Source organism: Haliotis rufescens, unplaced genomic scaffold (genome assembly GCF_023055435.1).
Source record: "Haliotis rufescens isolate VD_foot unplaced genomic scaffold, xgHalRufe1.0.p SCAF_8, whole genome shotgun sequence".
Classification (NCBI taxonomy): Eukaryota; Metazoa; Mollusca; class Gastropoda; order Lepetellida; family Haliotidae; genus Haliotis; species Haliotis rufescens.
In genome coordinates this window covers 21,817,346-21,837,586 of record NW_025964372.1, presented here as the reverse complement: position 1 = coordinate 21,837,586, position 20,241 = coordinate 21,817,346, and the positions used below count along the sequence as shown (strand labels likewise).

The 20,241-nt window shown below is 42.6% G+C and overlaps 2 protein-coding genes across 2 annotated transcripts; one reads left to right on the top strand and one right to left on the bottom strand.

The window, feature by feature from the left end:
- LOC124115771 (carboxypeptidase N subunit 2-like) lies at nucleotides 1-7,106 on the top strand. The gene is made up of 3 exons (XM_046476887.2): nucleotides 1-58; nucleotides 2,401-3,288; nucleotides 6,909-7,106. The coding sequence occupies exons 1-3, from the start codon at nucleotides 56-58 to the stop codon at nucleotides 7,062-7,064; spliced, it is 1,047 nt and encodes a 348-aa protein (XP_046332843.2). The 5' UTR covers nucleotides 1-55; the 3' UTR covers nucleotides 7,065-7,106.
- A 9,410-nt stretch (nucleotides 7,107-16,516) lies between these two features.
- On the bottom strand, nucleotides 16,517-20,241 carry LOC124115770 (carboxypeptidase N subunit 2-like). The gene is made up of 3 exons (XM_046476886.2): nucleotides 20,111-20,241; nucleotides 17,163-18,047; nucleotides 16,517-16,744 (listed from the first exon to the last, which is right to left on the bottom strand). The coding sequence occupies exons 1-3, from the start codon at nucleotides 20,111-20,113 to the stop codon at nucleotides 16,589-16,591; spliced, it is 1,044 nt and encodes a 347-aa protein (XP_046332842.2). The 5' UTR covers nucleotides 20,114-20,241; the 3' UTR covers nucleotides 16,517-16,588.

Here is a 20,241-nt window from a genome sequence, read left to right as displayed (position 1 = left end):
GTCTTCATTCAGATTGCAAGACCCAATAACAGGTGTGTCAGCTAGAACACCCAAAATGGTAAGTTTTTTTACACTTTTCATACAATATTAATTTTTATTACCCTTATGTATGTTAAAGATAAGGATACAAATTAGATTATGTTAAAGATATCACGTCTTTATAATTACTGATTTAAAGCAGCTGGTGGCAATTTTGGATTGCCGTTATTTATGTAGCGCAGTGGCAGTCGCTTAAAAAACTACAGCTTGGTGGATAACAATTTCTGCTTTAATGCATTTAACAACATTTCGATGTAGATTCTCACATCGTCATCAAGGTGAAGTGACTGCAATCAAGTAATGATAGGTACATGTTGTTCTGTAATAAGAAGATCAACATTAACAACAATAGGTAATAGTAACAAGTAGCACACAGATAATTGGATGAAGCCAGTAAGAATAACAAATAACACATAGGTAATGAAGCCAGATGTAGGTAAGGATTAAAAAATGTAACAAGCTGATCGGATAAACAGAGTATATTGGTTGATTAGATCTGGGCAGACGCATTGTAATGCCCTTGATCTCTGCTGATGAAAGGTTTGTGGCGGCAGGTTTCTATAGTATCTGAGAGGTTTTCTTTTGTTGTGAAGTCATGTTTGTTAGAGAGGATGTGGACTGAACTTGATTGAAGGGGAATTTTTGCTGCATCATGAGCATTGATCAAAACAATTGGGATACGATGACATGCATCAACCAAGTCAGCAAGCCTGACCACCCGATCCCGTTAGTCGCATCTTACGACAACCATAGTGGCCTTTTACGACAAGCATGGGTTGCAGCAGACATTGTCTCTTCACGGGTCTTACAGCCATTGATGCCAATCAAACAGTTAATGGTATGTCAAGCAAACAGCTAATGGTAGTCACATAAAGACATATGGCTCATCCAATACGTTAACCACGAGAAGTACTGGAATTTGTTTTGTTTGTAAGGGGTGGCGGGTTGTGAGTAGCTTTATTAAAAAACCCACACTGGAGAGGCCGGATGTCCTGACAAAATGTTTTGCTTGCAGAGAACAGTTATTGCATGGCTTGAAGCATTTGCCGTGTTTCTAAAATTTAACAAATAACATTTTTGATGGTTGTCTGAGAGGAGTGATTTGTTGTCTGTTGTGGCTGTTGAGGTTTTATGTTCTTTGATGCTGGTGACTAATGGGGGTAGTCCATGTACGAGTCACCACAGTCACAATTAATCTTATAGATCACTCCTTTGGGTGGCTGTTTGTTAGGAGGGGGCTTACGGCCATTGTTTGTTTGTTGCTTACGCCTTACAGACAGCGGTCTTTAAATAATCGAGTCTGGACCAGACAATCCGGTCACTGACATCATAAGCATTGAGCCAATCAATTGGGGTACGATGACATGCATCAACCAAGTCAGCAAGCCTGACCACCCGATCGCGTTAGTCGCCTCTTACGACAAGCATAGTCGCCTTTTACGACAAGCATGGGTTGCTGAAGACCTATTCTCTTCATGTGTCTTACGGCCATTGGTGCCTGTAACAGATTTGCCGGGAATCTAAGGCAACAACGTTAAAAACGATATCCCGAGATAACGGATTTCGAGTTAGCAAGGTTTCGGTGTATGCATGTGTAGATAATATTGCACCGAGTGTAAGTTCTTATCAGAAAGTTTTGATTATATTGAATATACATTGTATATTGTACGTATATTGCATAGAGGATACAGTGATTAGTCTTGACCTCGCTATTCCCGACACCTCGCTTTCCGAATGGTGTATATTAGGAATGTCTGGATGTATTCTAAGAACTCTTTCTATTTCTATGTAACTGTGTTATTAGGGGCAGTGGGGTAGCCCAGTGCTTACAGAATTCGCTCGTCACGCCGAAGGCCGAGTTCGATTCCACATAGGTACAATGTGTTAAGCCCATCTCTAGTTTTCCCTGCCGTTTTTGCTGGGATTTTGCTTAAAAGAGGCGTAAAACCCACCCCACTCACTAAAATGTTATGTCTATTAAACATTGAACATAATAGTGACGGATTTTTCACCAAATGATAATACCCATGAAGATCCGTGTTAGAATTCAGTAACCCTTCAGTAAACCATTCTTGTCGAAAGATGTGACTAACGGGATTGGGTGGTTAGGCTCGATGACTTGGTTGATGCATGTCATTGTATCCCAACGTCTGGGTCAACATCATGCCCCTTTCCCCTCTTCAAAACACACACACACACCTCCACCTCTCCAACACACGCATACACACACACACACACACACACACACACACACACACACACACGCACACGCACACGCACAGACACACACACACTAAACAACCAGTACAAATATCAATATGTTTTGCCTTTGTGTATATTTCCACAAATGTTCCTTCACAGATGTCTTCGGGAAACATCGTGCTGCTACTGTGCGTCTGTCTGTGTGTCCAGTTAGCAGCTGCCCAGGTCGAGTGTCCATCCGGATGCACGTGCTCCACCAACAACGCCATGAGCTGCCAGCGCCTCTACTCCATCCCAACATACATCCCCTCCCATATAACCACGGCCTATTTCTATCATTCAAACTTGACCGAGATTCCTAGCGGAAGATTCCACGGACGCCCCAATCTGAAGACTATAAGCTTTACTTATGGATCTATAGGCACCATACAGAGCTGCGCATTCTCCGATATCCCCGCTTCAGTAACTTTCAACCGAGTAAACATCAACAATATCAGGGGAGGCGCGTTCAGCAACTTGGCCAAAAACATCAACCGCCAAATCTCGTTTTCCTATTCCAACATCACCACCATCGAATCCTACGCCTTCCAAAACCTGACCGGTCTGAACAATCTACAATTCAGCTATGCGAAGATCTTCACCATCCAATCGTATGCATTTAAAGACATCATCTACAGTCGCTACTTGAGGCTACAGTACACCAACATCACTAATCTGATGAGCTATGCCTTTGACATGCCGACCTACAGTTTCCAGTCCTCCCAGGTCCTCAGAGGCTCCGTAATGAACATCGGTTGCAACACCTTGGAGGAACTGACGTCGGTGCAGTACCTGACAACGCCGTGCAACTGCGACAAAGTAGAGCTGTACAGACGCGGAACCAAGTTCTCCGGCAGACAGCACTGCTTCGCCCCCAACCAGCTCCAGAACCTGAACCCAGGCAGCATCAGCCAGTGCCAGCGTCCCTCTGTCAGGATGCCGAGGGCGTGTCCCGGGAGTGTTGATCATGGTGGTGAGGATACTACTGGAGTGATGACGACCATCAGAGTAAGTATCTTCATCCAAATTCCTGTGTCCGGGAAAAATCGAGTAGCCAATGCTGACTAATGTAGCTGGTTAATTTTCTATTATTAACCTCGAGTGACGTCCTACTATTGTTTCTACGGGGACAATGATCCAGGGATAGTATGTAGAAAGCCCATCTGTACCATGGATAGTCTGTAGAAAGTCCATCTGTCCCAGGCATATTCTGTAGAAATATCCTATGTCCCAGGGATACTAGTATTTGTAGAAATTCCCTCTGTCCCAGAGATATTCTGCAGACATTCCCTCTGTCCCAGGGATACTAGTATTTGTAGAAATTCCCTCTGTCCCAGAGATATTCTGTAGAAAGTCCATCTGTCCCAGAGATATTCTGTAGAAAGTCCATCTGTCCCAGAGATATTCTGTAGGATGCCCCTCATTAGATTGTTGTTGCATTTGAACACAATGTCCGCAATATTGTTAAACCTAGTTAATGAACAGCTGGGCTGGAGCCGCACTGATAAACCACAATGCTTTCAAGAATCTCTTTTTGAAGTACATACATTTCGCCAGCAAGAGATATAGCACGTCCGTTTCCTAAGGTTCACGGAAAGTGTGTTGGAAACATACAATTGTCGATGGAGATCGTTTCAGATTTTTCTTTCGGTTTATAAGACAGATAAATAACTTTCCATCGGGGCTGGTTGATAATGTAGACACTCGGGGCCCTGGCAAACTCCCTCAAGTTTACATTTTAACCAAACTCTCCTTTAGCTGAAGGGGTCGTTGTCGGCATTGGTACTACATATACACACTTGAAAATAAAACGCACAGGTAGCTTTTTAGTGAATTTATTGAACCTAATTAAGTCGATATATTTAATTTAATATCATTGATACAAGTATGACATTTTGGAGCCCGATAGTCATATGTTGTCGTTGTACAAAGGCAATGAAATCAGTCCATTGTCATGTCACATAAGGTCACACGGTGGTGCTGAACTCAGTATCTCGTGTGACAGTCCCGGGCAGCAATCACGGCTCTATATCTCCTCGGCACTGACTGTACGAATTCTGTCCTGCGCAATTCTGCGCCATTCTGCTTGTAACGCGTTGGCCAGTTGTGGGGGTGTCTGCGGCGTGTTCTGACGTTGACGTATACGTCGATCGAGTTCATCCCAGGGGTGTTCGATTGGGTTGAGATCTGGAGATCTCGACAGCCAGGGCAAGTCGTTGATCTTGGCATTATGAAGGTAGTCTACCGTGACACGAGCTGTGTGCGGTGGAGCGCTGTCCTGTGAAAACAGTTCCCTCTGGCGGTCAATGATTGGAAGAAGGTGAGGTTGAAGAATTTGATTCATGTAGCGATTTGCTGTCATATTTCCCTGAACCACAAGCAAGTCAGATCTCATGGTGTAGGATACGGCCCCCACACCATGACATTGCCGCCACCGAAATTGTCGAATTCACGTTCACAATGTGGGGCAAAACGCTCATTTCGACGACGATAAACACGTTGTCTTCCATCTCGGCGGTGAAGATGAAATCGTTATTCATCGCTAAACCACACTCGTCTCCAGTTTCTCAAATTCCAACGCTGTAAGGTATAGCACCAACACGAGCGTCGTTGTCGATGGATATGTTGCAAAACAGGGACGAAAACTGATCTTCTGAGTCGGATTCCAGCCTCGGAAAGATGGTTCCTGACAGTCTGGTCCGATATCCTCCTCAAACCAGGGATGCGTCCTGCAGTCTGTGTAGCTGTGGCATTGCGATGACGTAGGTTGAACAGTCGAATGTAGCGATCCTGTGCAGGGGTGTTAACTCGTGGGCGGCCAGTTCTCGGACGGTCTGCAGTGGAATTGAACTGTGTGTATTGGTTACAAATGCCATAACGTGCACGTGCATTTGCGAATACTGTTTTCCTCTATGACATTTTTGAACAAGTGTGGAAACAATGCCGTTTAAGACATTGCAAATAGACAATGGCTGCGTTTTGACGCACCGTTTGTCGAATATCAGGCCACCAACAGTTTCCAATAACATATATCCAATTTATATACCGGATTTTTTGTGTAGTCAGGTTCAATGAACTACATACTACATGTGCGTTTCTTTTTTTGAAGAGTGTATGTATCCCAGGTACAGAAACGTAACTGGGGTACAGGAGTGTAGTACCTTTACCGACAGCGACCCCTTAAGCTTTACTTTACAATGAAGGACCTGTTTTTAAAGCCCTGGTTTTGACCCTTCAACCCATCAGACTCACCCGATCACTCATCGTTTCCCTCCATCCGAAATAGTTCCCATTTACTTTTAATTCTTCATTGTAGAATGTAGCTCGTCAATCTACCTCTGAATTAAAAAAAAGTTGGTTTTATCCCCCAAATGATTGTCATAACAATACAGATATCTCAGTTTCATAGAAGGCACGAGTGAGTGATTTTACACCGCTATTCACAATATTCAAGCCAAGACTGAGCGAGGGATTACAGTTTTGTGCCGCTTTAAACAGCGTCATATCACGGCGTATGAACTTGATGTGGAAGGAAAGCCCTTCGATGGGTGGTTTGATCCAAGAATGGGTATGAATATAGCTAAAAACAAACGACCTAATTTCTCGAAGGGTGGTTTGAATCATGGAAATGTCACGTGCTTCAAGCCAGAATGACACGGTCCAAAAAACAATTATATCTCAAACTTGATTGAGAATGAGCCAACCGTCGCGAATAATGTCCTTTATTTGTACTAGCGTCCAATAACTATATTATTGGTTGATTTGTTGTTTTACGCCACACTCAGCAATATTCAAGCTAAATGACGGCGGTTTGTAAATAATCCAGTGATTAATATGATGAGCATCGACCTACGCTATTGGGATCGATGACATGCATCAACCAAGTCAGCGAGCCTGACCACCCGATCCCGTTTGTCGCCTCTTACGGCAAGCTATATCACTGAAAACTCCAAACCGAAGGGCGGTGGGGTGGCCCTGTGTTTAAAGCGTTCGCTAGTCACTATGAAGGCCCGGGTTCTATTCCACATGGGTGCAATGTTTAAAACCCATGTCCGATGTCCTCTGCCGTGATGTTGCTGGAATATTGCTAAAAGCGGCGTAAAATCATACTCACTCACTGCAACCCATCGTCGAATATCCAATGTATTCCATTTCCATTCTATTGTGATAAATAGCTTTGGCGCAGTCGCCACCACAGCGTTGTCTTGAGCCCGAATCGAATGTCACGGCGCTAAAAATACCTGGGGTCACGGGTCACGGGGACCCAATCGTCTTAGGCACCATGAACTCGCTGAGTTGCGTCCCTTGGGTGTGACAGGCACCTATGCGACGTCGTGGGTTCGACCTGATTATGTTTCAAGTTTGTCAGCACCGTACCCGTGCACTGGGATTTCACCAAAGTAGTAAACGTCTGCACCACCGCTGTCTTCCCTCCCACGTCAAGCTGACACGCCCTGATTGAACTGAAATACTGTTTAATGCAGCGTTAACCCAGCTCACTAACCTATTCCTATTGACATGGAATGGATACATTGGATATTCGAGGGTGACCCAAAACCTCTATATATTTTCTCAAGTGAATGTTTTACCAGGACTAGTATTATATTTCTACCTTCTGATTCTTCCAGCCTCCGATATCATCTTTAAGGGCCAACTGCACCCGGGAACAGATCCGACTCCAGCTGGCCAATCAAAACTACCGAGAGGCGTTGGCCTGCTTCCGGTTCAACTTCGACATGTCGGACAACAGCCTCAGCTTCAAATTCGACATGTTCCTGAACTGAAGCAGGGCTAATCATCGGCTTTTGTGTCATAAACTAATATGAAGGAACAATAAAAAAAATTATAAAACTTCAATGAATTTGTAATACAAAAAAAATCAGCGTAGTCTTTAGTCTTTGAGTGAGTGGCTTGGTGGAAGGGTGAGTGAGTGAGTGAGTGAGTTGGGTTTAACGTTGCTTTGAAAGTATGTCAGTTAAGGCTGGTCAGCCTCATGTGGGAGGAAAGTCCGATGTGATGCAGGTAATAGACGGTTATATTACCACTTGGTGAAACCCACGACCACGGATATGGTGCTTGTAAACCTAGAAACATAATCGGGAAGAACAGGGATTCGAACCCGAGAGTAGTAGTAGTGGCAGAAGTCTATTTCCGTTAACCAAGTGAATGATCACGGCACTGTTAGATTATTAGCACGGTCCATGGATCATTCATCTTCAGCTCCACTGGGAGTATACATCCCAAGCTACCTTATGAGGCGCTAGAAGTTCATTACTACTACACCCTACCGGGTGCCCATTCACTGCTGGATGCTCAGAGGAATGTTCTATTGGCCAACGAGACCACAAAAAGAGGTGGAGGTGTGTGTGTTTTGAAGGGGGCATAATGTTGACCCAGACGTCTAAAGATTTGTTTGTTTTTTAACGTCGCGCAATATTCCAGCTATATGACGGGGGTCTGTAAGTAATTGAATCTGGACCAGACAATCTTATGACTGCCATCATGAGCATCGATCTACCTAATTGGGTTACAATGGCATGAATCAACCAAGTCAGCGAGCCTGACCACCCGATCCCGTTAGTCACCTCTTTCGACAAGAATGGTTTACTGAAGGGTTACTGAATTCTAACCCGGATCTTCATGTGTATTATCATTTGGTGAAATCCACGAGCATGGGTATGGTGCTGATAGACTAAGAAACATAATCGGGTCGAACCGGGATTCGAACTCACAAATATAGTCTTCTGGCGTGCCCAAGAGATGCAACACTGCTACTGGCAAAATCGCGCCCCCTTTTCTGTGAAGGAAGGAACCGAATAAAGTATTTCTAATGTATTTCTTGTCTACGGGAGCAATTTATATTTTTAAATATCTGGCATTTTCAAGAAAGGATCTGTGGTATTTATAAGGAAGTTAAATCACGTTTTAAGCAAAACGGCATGTAATCAGATCCTTTTATCTACCATACTGGTGTGCGCCAAGGATGTGTATTAAGCCTTTTTGTTCTGTTTTTTTTTATATAAATGGGCTTGCAGCCCAAATCAAAAGAAATTATGATGATGGTATACAATTACATCCTGAACTTATAAAAATATTTATGTTACTATTTGAAGATATAATCATGTTCTCAAGTACTGTAAAAGGTTTACAAACTTTGATAAATCAGCTAGAATTGTACTGTGATGCGTGGAAACTTAATGTTAACTAGATAAGACAAATATTGTTGTATTTCGCAAAGGAAATACGCTGTCAAGAATCGAAAAGTGGTACTTTCGGGGACAATTACTTCAAACTGAAACCTCATAGAAATATCTTTGTGTAATATTTTCAAGTAAATTATCATGGAACCGACATATGTGTAATGCAGCAATCCAAGCTAAAAGATGTTATTGGGAATTTTACAAACGTTTGAACATTTTAGCGAGTGTGCTCTTTCTTCAAAAAAATTTACCCCAAAATAGCTCCTATTCTTTCCTAGGGTTCGGAAATATGGGGTTTTGCAGAGGCTAAAGACATTGAATCCGTATATTTATACGCATGCAAAAGATTTCTTGGTGTTAATACAGTACTTCTAACGTAATGGTTTATGGTGAATGTGGTCGCATGTCCTTGCATACATATCACTACTTAAAAATCATAAGATAATGGTTAAAATTACTAAAAATGCCAGTAAGTATGCCAAAAACATGTTATAATATGATGCTATTGTATGAAAAGGATGGAGATCAAATTGGGCATACAATGTTAAATGTCTTCTGTATAAATGTGGGTATGGTTACATCTGGGATAACCGATGTTTCTTAGAGAATCATGCCATGTTCATATCGAAAATAAGGCAGACGCTTTTTGACATGTTCTTTCAAACATGGAGATCTACTGTAAATGTATCTAGCTAATGCGAATAATATAGATATTTTAAAATGCAAATATGCGCCGAAAAATATTTAACTGGCGTAAATGCAGAATATGATTAACACAATTTAGATGCAGCTCACACAGGTTAATGGTTGAAGTTGGCAGGCACAAATAAAATACCCAAATGTTTAAGATTATGTAGACAATGTTCTTTTAATGTTGTCGCAGAAAACAAAATCTCTCTTTCTTTATATATCATGCCATGTCATTAAGAAATGAATCCTTTCTAACCTCTTCCAAATTGTCATGTATTCTGTACTATGGGCCTGTGGCCTTACAGTTATATATGAATAAACTGATGTTATGTTATTCACTAATATACCTTTTATCTAATAGATGTATATGCACCAAATACAAACAAAAGATAAATATCATCTTCTATGTTCTGTTTTGAAGAAAGTAAAATTTCCCAAGGCGGTGTCAAAAATGTCTGCCAGCGTCTGCTTGAAAAACGACAGATAGTTTACAACTCTTTCATGGATAAACTTTTAGAAAACACTCAATCTGTTTCTGTAAAATATGTTCATCGGAGAAAACTGGCATGGCCAGTTTTGCTTTACTGTCGCGCAGTTCTCTCAAAATTTACAGTAATCTCAAAACTATCTACTGGTTGCATAAGGACAATGCATGCTCAGCGAACGCTATATCCACTGTCCATTGAGCATGGTCAAGTAATTTTAACACCATCTAATAGATACATAAGGACTGCATTTTCAGCAAACCTTATATATTACATGCATTGTCCGTTGAACATGACTGGAAAGATTTCTCCACTATACGAGGGTTGATAAGTTCTCAGTCTACCATAGACGGATATTGTAGAGAGGATAGGTATTGACAATATGAATGTTTCATGATAATATTAACGATAAATATAATCCCGTCCAGAAATGCCATAACACTTTTTTAAATCTATACGCTGTGGAATATTCACATTTCCCCTCGGCTGATTATAGTCACCAACAAAACAATCATCTGAGAAATCACAACGCTCACAAATCTTAAGCTTTGGTATTTTGTGACTAGGTAGTTCCTTCGTGCTTGCCGTAAAAGGTGACTATGCTTGTCGTAAAAGGCGACTAACGGGATCGGGTGGTCAGGCTTGCTGACTTGGTTGATGCATGTCATCAATCCCAATTGCGTGGATTGATGCTCATCATATTAATCACTGGATTGTCTGGTCCAGACTCGATTATTTACAGACCGCCGTCATATAGCTGGAATATTGCTGAGTGCGGCGATAACAACAAACCAACCAACCAAAAATCCTTCACACATACCGGAACACTAGTGTTTGAAGCTGCAGTAAAATATCGCAATGGCTACCACACTCACAGCCCCAAAGCAGTGATGTCTCAACAAGACATGAGCCTGTGACGTCCTTTGAGAAAAGGCGCCTGAACATATTATACCCTTTGTCCCTGAATGTAGACTTTGCTCTATTTATGATAGACGGCGTTGCATGGGGAGAGAAAAATCAGAGCAACTCCACTAACTGAGGGGTTTTCAAAACAACAGCCTTGTTGTTGCACGGGAGGCTTGGAGAACAGCCAAACAGAAAGAAAACATACTTGAACTTAAGTACTGTCGGAAATGCTAGAAAAATGCTTTTCTGGCTTCATTTAATAAATACGAGTCATAGGACTTAAAAAGAGCATATATCAAAATTAACACACACCTAATCAAGCCTGTCCTAACTGACATTGTGATTATGCTTTAAATGTACTTTTACAGGTAAAATGATGATAAACTTAGAAAATATTCGTGTGTTGACATGCATATATGAAACGGTCTATAACCCGAGGCACCTACCTAACACCTGTCCCGAGGTGATGACCTCTCACGTGGTCATTGACATGTGCGCTGATGGGGTAGCAATTTGGATATGTACTGCATTATATTTGCTTGGAAACATGATGGAACAGTTAAAAGCTATGAAACTGGATGAGTATTGGAAGGTTGCGGTTGTGGAATCAATAAGTATTTGTTGTTCTACAGATGGTTTCTTGAGGTAGCATTTATCTCCGCTGATGACGTATATGAATCTGTACTTTTGAATGTTGTGTTATGTCTTGCCACGGAAACTTTAAACTTAACCAAATTAGGCACAGCAGGGTTGAGCTCACAGTGTCTGACTGGCGTACGTAAGACAACGTGACCGTGTTGTGCCGCCAGCAAATATGTCTTGTACTTTACTGGTTTCTTATTCAGCCGAATTTTTCTCCATAAGTTGAACTGTCGTTTCATATGGTCTGAAGCCGACAATGTCATATATTCCTGTATGGTCGACTTCAGACTACTCATGGTAGGGGCGACAGTATCTGATTCCCGGACGTTATATTAACTGGCATTATCCATGGAAATGACAATGACGTTGTTTAAAATGAGCAATAGCTGAAGTTCCAACCAGTCTATGAACACATGGCCTCCTATGATTTCCTTATGAAAATCATCCATCCAGCAATAAGCCCCATATCATGGGTTGCGGCGTGTAAAACAATGACACGATTACCTTTACCTGATGCTACCATGGGTGCTTTTTGTCCATCTGCCGATAGCCACGTGTAGTCAGTGGAATGATTCATCAAGGTAAGTTATCTGGACGCCCTGACTGTGATAGTTATGAATGTTCCGGAGATAATGTGACCTCATAGACAGGATGGAATATTTCCCCTGACAACTACTCGGTCATCGGCACGCGCAGTGTATCGAAATCCAATCTCTTGGAGAGCAATAGTTTGTGCAGTCCGGGAAACATTCATTGTATCTTTAATTTATTTCCAATTGATACTACAAGTCAGGGTTAGCTTCTGCTCATAACGCGTGTACACTATACGCCTAAACACTGTATCAAAGCTGTCTAATATCCTTTCACGTCCCTGTTTTGTTTTTGAGACCACCCCTACACCTGTGTTGTTTTATTCATCATACCGTAGACTTGATGGTATGAAATGAAAACCCCATAGCTTGGGCAGTTCGGTAAATCACCCTATCTAAATTAATAAATGTATTTCCTCTATCTCTTTAAAGTGTAAAGAAGTGTATACATTCCCCAATACTGACTCCATATCGTGCACCATGCCTGTGGCTATGCAAGCGTAAAATATAACATGCATCATGGGAGCAATGTTAACGAAACAAACGCAGCGTCATTTTGTCATTTTAGAAGATGCACATCTAGAATTTTCTCCAAATGATTTTTGTGTGTGGATTAATGATTTATGAAGGCTTCATTATTATTATCATCATAACGGAGTCACGTGCGCATATATCTATAGTCCGTTTCAGACTGCCATCATTGAACTTGTGAACTTCCTGTTCGAATTTGTCGCCTGTAAACTTGTCGATATGACTCCTTGTGACTTGAATACTTCAAACCACATGTAGGTCGATCGGTAGTTACTCGATATTTCGATAACAACAGTCTGTGAAAAATTATATCCTTTATAACTGGCAAAAAACATTGTTCTAGCTTTTCCGACAGTACTTTAATGCTGGGGCATATTGCTAACTTCTACCCTGTGAGAGCCGTAGGAGACATATGGCAAGTTATTCGTCTACAAAGTGGTTTCTAATCGTCAGGATCACACATTCACGATTTTTTGTGACAAAAAAACTACGAACGACCAGACGACTTTTATCAACGCTTATCTTCATCATCAAAGATAACTTGTATGAGAATAGACGTACGTCGCATCGTGGTGACATTATTTCAGAAGATGAGAAGTTACGCGTTTTAACCCCAAGTTGCTAAGACTGTGAAACAAAGGTATGGTTCGAAATCAGGTCTCGTACTCTTGCCTCTCTCAAACCGGAAATTTCATGAGCAGTTGATATACTTCTTGATGAAGTGCATTCATCAGAGGATGCCAAAGTTAGGGTTGCGACAGGGTCTCATCTGGGCAAATTTCGCCATACTCAACGTTCTCAACGTCAGTGAGTGAGCGAGTGAGTATGGTTTTACGCCACTTTTAGCAATATTCCAGCAATATCACGGCGGGGGACACCAGAAATGGGCTTCACTAATTGTACCCATGTCGGGAATCGAATCCGGGTCTTCGGCGTGACGATCGGACGCTTTAACCACTAGGCTACCCGACCGCCCCCTCAACGTCAGCAACGACTTGGTGGTCAACGTTTTCAGAAAACAGTAGGGTGTAACATAGACCAGTATCTGCCTGAATCTGCCCGGAAGTACATGGCCATTCTTTAACATGTCTTAGAGTGTTGAAAATGAGCACAAGTAGTCCCTTAGAGATAGATAGAATCCGAACAAGAACCCTGTTGCTGTGCGATGCATCCAAGAACTGGAAAAAGGAACTCCTTTTCTTGACCCCACAGAGGCTCTGTCTCCCTTTACGTGATCAATTGCCACTGCACAATTAACATCTCGAATTCGTTTATGAGGATTATCTTCTCGAGAACTGCTGCTACAGCGGGGTCAGTTAAGCAATGTACAAATACCAATGAACGATCGAAACCTCATCCTAGACCAACCCAGCAAATGGTTCATAAATCACTCATCCAGTGAACTTTCAAAGGCTCCACTTCCTAAAGTGTTGGCTAGCCCTAGTGTTGGCATTGGGGATCTGTTGTATTTGTATGGTGACGAAAACAAGTCTAAAACCTGTGATCGTTCTGTGGTTGTTACTTCTGATGGTCAGTGCTGTAACCAATCTCATTAAAATCAGATCTAAGTTCTCGCTGCCGCTAAACAAAGATCTGAGGACATCCCATTACGGGTCACTTCAGAGCGACCTTGCGCGAACTTTGACTGACCAATGGAATGACCAATCAGAAGGCAGCTTTCTTGTGCTTTATGGCACTAATTTCAAATTGGCGACTACGCTTCGAAACATATTTTGACAAATTCTCGATTAAAAATTTGAAAACTGAACAAACGAACATTCTGGAATCGCTAATAGATGGTCCAGATTGTATGGATTCAGTCGTTGAACCCGCAACTATCGTTCGGAATACCCCGTGTTAAAGTTTTCGAGGATGCATGATTAGAAATCACATTCTGACTGTCACTTTCATGATCTGGTAAGCGACGCTCTGATTGGTCGGATAACAGGTCGTTCTGACGTGACCCTCCTGTAATATCCTCAGATCCTTTTTTAGCGATAGCGAGAACTAAGATTTGATTTAATGAGATTATGCTGTAACATTCTAAAGTTCGAAGTTACGTAACTTCGGAGCGCCCCTTAGTCAAAAGGTCTGACCGTTACAAATTGCCAAAGAGCTCTCACTGACTGTCTCGAACGGTGAAGATTCCAGAGAGGCGACTAACGGGATCAGGTGGTCAGGCTCGCTGACTTGCTTGATACATGTCATCGTATACCAGTTGCGAAGATCAATGTTATTGATGTCAATCACTGGATTGTCTGGTCCAGACTCGATTATTTACAGACCGCCGTCATATGGTGGAATATTGCGGCATAGTGGAGTGCGGCATTAAACAACAGAGAATCAAACAAATCTAACCTAAGAGGCATCCTGTCGATAACATCATACTACAGTTGACTACGGTTATAACGAACTCGAGGGGGCCACTAATTTTAGTTCGTAATAACCGTAGTTCGTTATAAGCATACATACAGCATGTATACAACAAATGGTCGGGACTAAAAGTAGGTTCGTTATATCCATCAGTTCTTTATAAGCGTGTTCGTAATAAACGTAGTTCACTGTATAAAAATGCGCACAGATCTGTGCTTTCCCGCAACAACCCTCCCAAGCTTACAATCTAGTGAGATCATAGTGAAAGACCATTGCGGTTCTACTCACATTCACTTAGCTGTAAGCAATGTATAACCTGTGGTGAAATGGGAATTAATTCATTCATTTTAGTGAATCACTGACGATTTAACTTTCATTATTTTCATGCTGATATATTGACCAAAACTATGTCATATACAAATATACGGATACACCACAGTTAGCATGATTAGTGTACATCGAGTTGTGCACGGAACATAGAAAACTCACCAGTAGACTGGTTCATCAGGGTGCCCCGAGATTGGAAGTTTCCAGTTCTCGGGTATGCATTCGTGACCAAATCGTATTATTCCGCGACAAGCCTTCTTGCAGGTTATGGAAAGGGGCGAGTGGTGACGAAGTATGTGCTTCACCTTCTCGAGTGTCCATCTGACTTGAAGTTCAAGGTCAAGGTCAGTAACTATTTCTGGCAGAGAAGAATTATCTTTCAGTTTCTTCTGTTGGAACACCTATGCACGTGCAAATGAATATCTTGACACGTGCAATTCTATTGTAAGTCATGCGATTCACGGATATGAACAATTATGACAAACAATAGAACTCGTGTGCAACAATTACCCTGTCTGTCGCTCGGCATTAAGGGGATAAAACTAGCCTTATGTGTCTGAGTGAGTGTGTATCACGTGTGGGCTAGTAATGAAACCGGCATTAGTCCGGACTAGTACAAGCAGCCACATACGTGCATGCACGTGGCCATATATATGAAAAAACCTTGAACGCGACTTCAAACCCTATTTCACGTCACACAGTGTTTTGTACCGTAAATACCAGATCGGATGACTTGACTGTGTTCTAACTAGTTGCTTATACGATCAACCACTGGTTTGCCTTCCCCAGACTCGTAAAACTATATTCACTGAGTAATGGCGGCACGTGGTCTTGTGTACAACACACAGGTCACAGTTTATAAAGCAACGTTAGTCGCGGAGAGTAGGTGGATGGATCGACCACGCCCTAGTCGGCAAGCTTGATTTCTGAGAAATTCCAGGGTTCGGTCCTGCACCACACTCTAACACAGGTTGTATGTATTGTCTCTTTGACCAAGAGAACATACCTCTGAGCGTCCAGCAGTGAATGGGCACCCAGTAGGATGAGGTGGTATGACCGTTAACCTTCCAGCGCCTCACCAGGTAGCCCGGTGTGTATACTCCCCAGGGAGCTGAGTATGAATCACCCATGGACCGGTGTAATATTTTAGCAGTGCCATGAGCATTCACTTGATTAACGGAATGACGCGTTATAAATAGACTACTGCCACAACGACTACTACTACTACTACTACTCTCGGAATCGGATTCCTGTTCTTCCCGATTATGTTTCTAGATTTACAAGCACCATATCCGTGGTCGTGGGTTTCACCATAGTGGTAATATAACCGTCTATTACCTGCATCACTTCGGGATTTCCTCCCACATGAAGCTGACCCGCCTTACCTGACATACTTTCAAAGCAGCGTTAAACCCAACTCACTCACTCACTCACTAGTAATGATGTATAAAGACCTTGAGACTACTGATTTGACAAAACCAAACCAAATTCATTGAAGTTTTATAATAATTTTATTGTTCCTTCGTGTTAGTTTATGAAACAAAAGCCGATGATTAGCCCTGCTTCAGTTGAGGAACATGTCGAATTTGAAGCTGAGGTTGTTGTCCGACATGTCGAAGTTGAACCGGAAGCAGGCCAACGCCTCCCGGTAGTTTTGATTGGCCAGCTGGAGTCGGATCTGTTCCCGGGTGCAGTTGGCCCTTAAAGGTGTTATCGGAGGCTGAAAGAATCAGAAGGTAGAATTAAAATACTAGTCCTGGTTAAAACATTCACATGAGAAAATTTATAGGGGTTTTAGGTCACCCTCGATTATGCGGTGTACCCATTCCATTTCAATATGAGGAAGTGAGTGAGTTAGGTTTAACGCTGCATTAAACAGTATTTCAGTTCAATCACGGCGTGTCAGCTTGACGTAGATGGAATTTCTACAGAAAATATCCCTGGGACAGAGGGAATTTCTACAGAATATCCCTGGGATAGAGGGACTTTCTGTAGACTGTCCCTGGGACAGAGAAACTGTCTACAGACTATCCCTGTGACATTGGCCCTGTAAAACAATAGTATGATGTCACTCGATGTTATAAATAGTAATTTCACCAGCTACATTAGTCAGCATGAATTTGGATGAAGATACTTACCCTGATGGTCGTCATCACTCCAGTATCCTCACCATCATTATCAAAACTCCCGGGACACGCCCTCGGCATCCTGACAGAGGGACGCTGGCACTGGCTGATGCTGCCTGGGTTCAAGTTCTGGAGCTGGTTGGGGGCGAAGCAGTGCTGTCTGCCGGAGAACTTGGTTCCGCGTCTGTACAGCTCTACTTTGTCGCAGTTACACGGCGTTGTCAGGTACTGCACCGACGTCAGTTCCTCCAGGGTGTTGCAGCCGATGTTCATGACGGAGCCTCTGCTGATCTGGGAAGACTGGAAACTGTAGGTCGGCATGTCAAAGGCATAGCTCATCAGATTAGTGATGTTGGTGTACTGCATCCTCAAGGTGCGACTGTAGATGATGTCCTTGAATGCATACGATTGGATGGTGAAGATCTTCGCATAAGTGAAGATTAGATTGTTCAGACCGGTCAGGTTGTGGAAGGCGTAGGATTCGATGGTGGTGATGTTGGAAGAGGAAAACGAGATTTGGCGGTTGATGTTTTTGGCCAAGTTGCTGAACGCGCCTCCCCTGATATTGTTGATGTTTACTCGGTTGAAAGTTACTGAAGCGGGGATATCGGAGAATGCACAGCTCTGTATGGTGCCGATAGATCCATAAGTAAAGCTTATAGTCTTCAGATTGGGGCGTCCATGGAATCTTCCGCTAGGAATCTCGGTCAAGTTTGAATAATAGAAATAGACCGTGGTTATATGGGAGGGGATGTATGTTGGGAAGGAGTAGAGGCGCCGGCAGCTCATGGCGTTGTTGGTGGAGCACGAGCATCCAGATGGACACCCGACCTGGGCAGCTGCGAACTGGACACACAGACAGACGCACAGTAGCAGCACGATGTTTCCCGAAGACATCTGTGAAGGAACATTTGTGGAAATATACACAAAGGCAAAACATATTGATATTTGTACTGGTTGTTTAGTGTGTGTGTGTGTGCGTGCGTGTGTTTGAGAGGAAGAGGTGAGTGTGTTTTGAAGAGGGGAAGGGAGGCAAACGGTTGACTCAGACGTACTGGATCAGACAATCCAGTGATTAACATCATGAGCATCGATCTAATCAATTGGGATACGATGACATGCATCAACCAAGTCAGCGAGCATGACCATCCGACCTCGTTAGTCACCTCTTACGACAAGCATTGGTTACTGAAGACCAATTCTAACCCGGATCTTCACGGGTATTATCATTTGGTGACACCCACGAGCACGGCTGTGGCGCTGATAAGCCAAGAAACATTATCGAGTCGACCCGGGATTCGAACCTACAAACATAGGTTTCTGGCGTGCCCAAGGGACGCAACTCCGCTAGCGAATTGCGGTTCCAGAGACGAATGAGGCACTCTTACCCCCCTTTCTGTGAAGGAAGGAATCGAATAAATTATTTCACATGTAATTTTGTTCTTAAGGAAAAAAATGTATTTTTAAATATATCAAACATTTTCAAGAAAAGATCCGTCACTAATATGTTTAATGTTTAATGGACATAACATAGTAGTGAATGGAATGGGTTTTACGCCTCTTTTTAGCAATATCCAAACAAAAACACGGCAGAGAAAACTAGAAATGGGCTTAACACATTGTGGAATCGAACTCGGGCCTCCGGCGTGACGAGCGAACTGTTTAACCACAGGGCTACCCCACCGCCCCTAATAACACAGTGACATAGAAATAGAAAGAGTTCTTACAATACATCCAGACGTTCCTAATATACATCATTCGGAAAGCGAGGTGTCCGGATAAGCGAGGTCAAGACTAATTAAGTGTCACTGGGTATTCTATACAATATATGTACAATATACAATGTATATTCAATACAATCATAACTTTCTGATAATAACTTACACTCGGTGCAATATTATCTACACATGGATACACCGAAACCTTGCTAACTCGAAATCCGTTATCTCAGGGTATGGCCTCAAACGTTGCTACCTTAGACACCCGGCATAATCTGTTACGGGCACTCTGGTCTCATTTCGTTACGTTGTTTTGCATGGTAAGCCCGATATATCTATCACACCGAGGGGTCATCAAGTTAAGCCGGTTTCAATTGTGTTGGGTAAATGCCAAAAACACGGCCAGTGCTTCAGGCCATGCAATAACTGTTCTCTGCTAGCAAAACATCTTTTTTTAGGACATCAGGCATCTCCAGTGAACAATTGTTGTTGTTTTTAAATAAAGCTACCCACTACCCGCCACCCCTTACTGATAAAACATTCCAGTATTCGCAGTTAACGTGTTGGATGAGCCAAATGCCTTTATGTGACTACCATTAACTGTTTGATTGGCAGCAACTCATGCTTGCCCCAAGAGGCGTCTATGCTTGTCGTAAGAGGCGACTAACGGGGTCGGGTGTCAGGCTCGCTGACTTGGTTGATGCATGTCATCGTATCCGAATTGCTTGGATCGATGGTCATGATGTCAATCACTGGATTTTCTGGTCTAGACTCGATTATTTACAGGCCGCGGCTTAAGCAACAAACAAACAAACAACGGCCGTAATCCCCCTCCTAACAACCAACCACTCAAAGGAGTGATCTATATGATTAATTGTGATTGTGGTGACTCGTACATGGATGAAACCCTGCGCCCATTAGCCACCCGCATCAAAGAACATAAAACTTCAACAGCCAAAACAGACAACAAATCAGTCCTCTCAGACCAGCAGCAAAAATCCCCCTTCCATCAAGTTCAGTTTGACAAAGTCCACATCCTCTCTTATATCTATCAAGCTGTAGTTTTTTAAGCGACTGCCACTGCGCTACATAAAACATGGCAATCCCAACTTGCCACCAGCTGCTTTAAATCAGTAATTATAAAGACGTGATATCTTTAACATAATTTAATTTGTATCCTTATCTTTAACATACATAAGGGTAATAGAAATGACTATTATATGAAAAATGTAAAAAACCTACCATTTTGGGTGTTCTAGCTGACACACCTGTTATTGGGTCTTGCAATCTGAATGAAGACACACACAGCTCACGAGAAAGACAGGGTGTTTTATATATGTACAAGACAGACGTCAACCTGTCAATCACACGCA

Coding starts and splice junctions, on each gene's coding strand:
- LOC124115771 (XM_046476887.2), top strand. Junction 3,289..6,908: donor GAGTGATGACGACCATCAGA/GTAAGTATCTTC, acceptor TGATTCTTCCAG/CCTCCGATATCATCTTTAAG.
- LOC124115770 (XM_046476886.2), bottom strand. Junction 16,745..17,162: donor GAGTGATGACGACCATCAGG/GTAAGTATCTTC, acceptor TGATTCTTTCAG/CCTCCGATAACACCTTTAAG.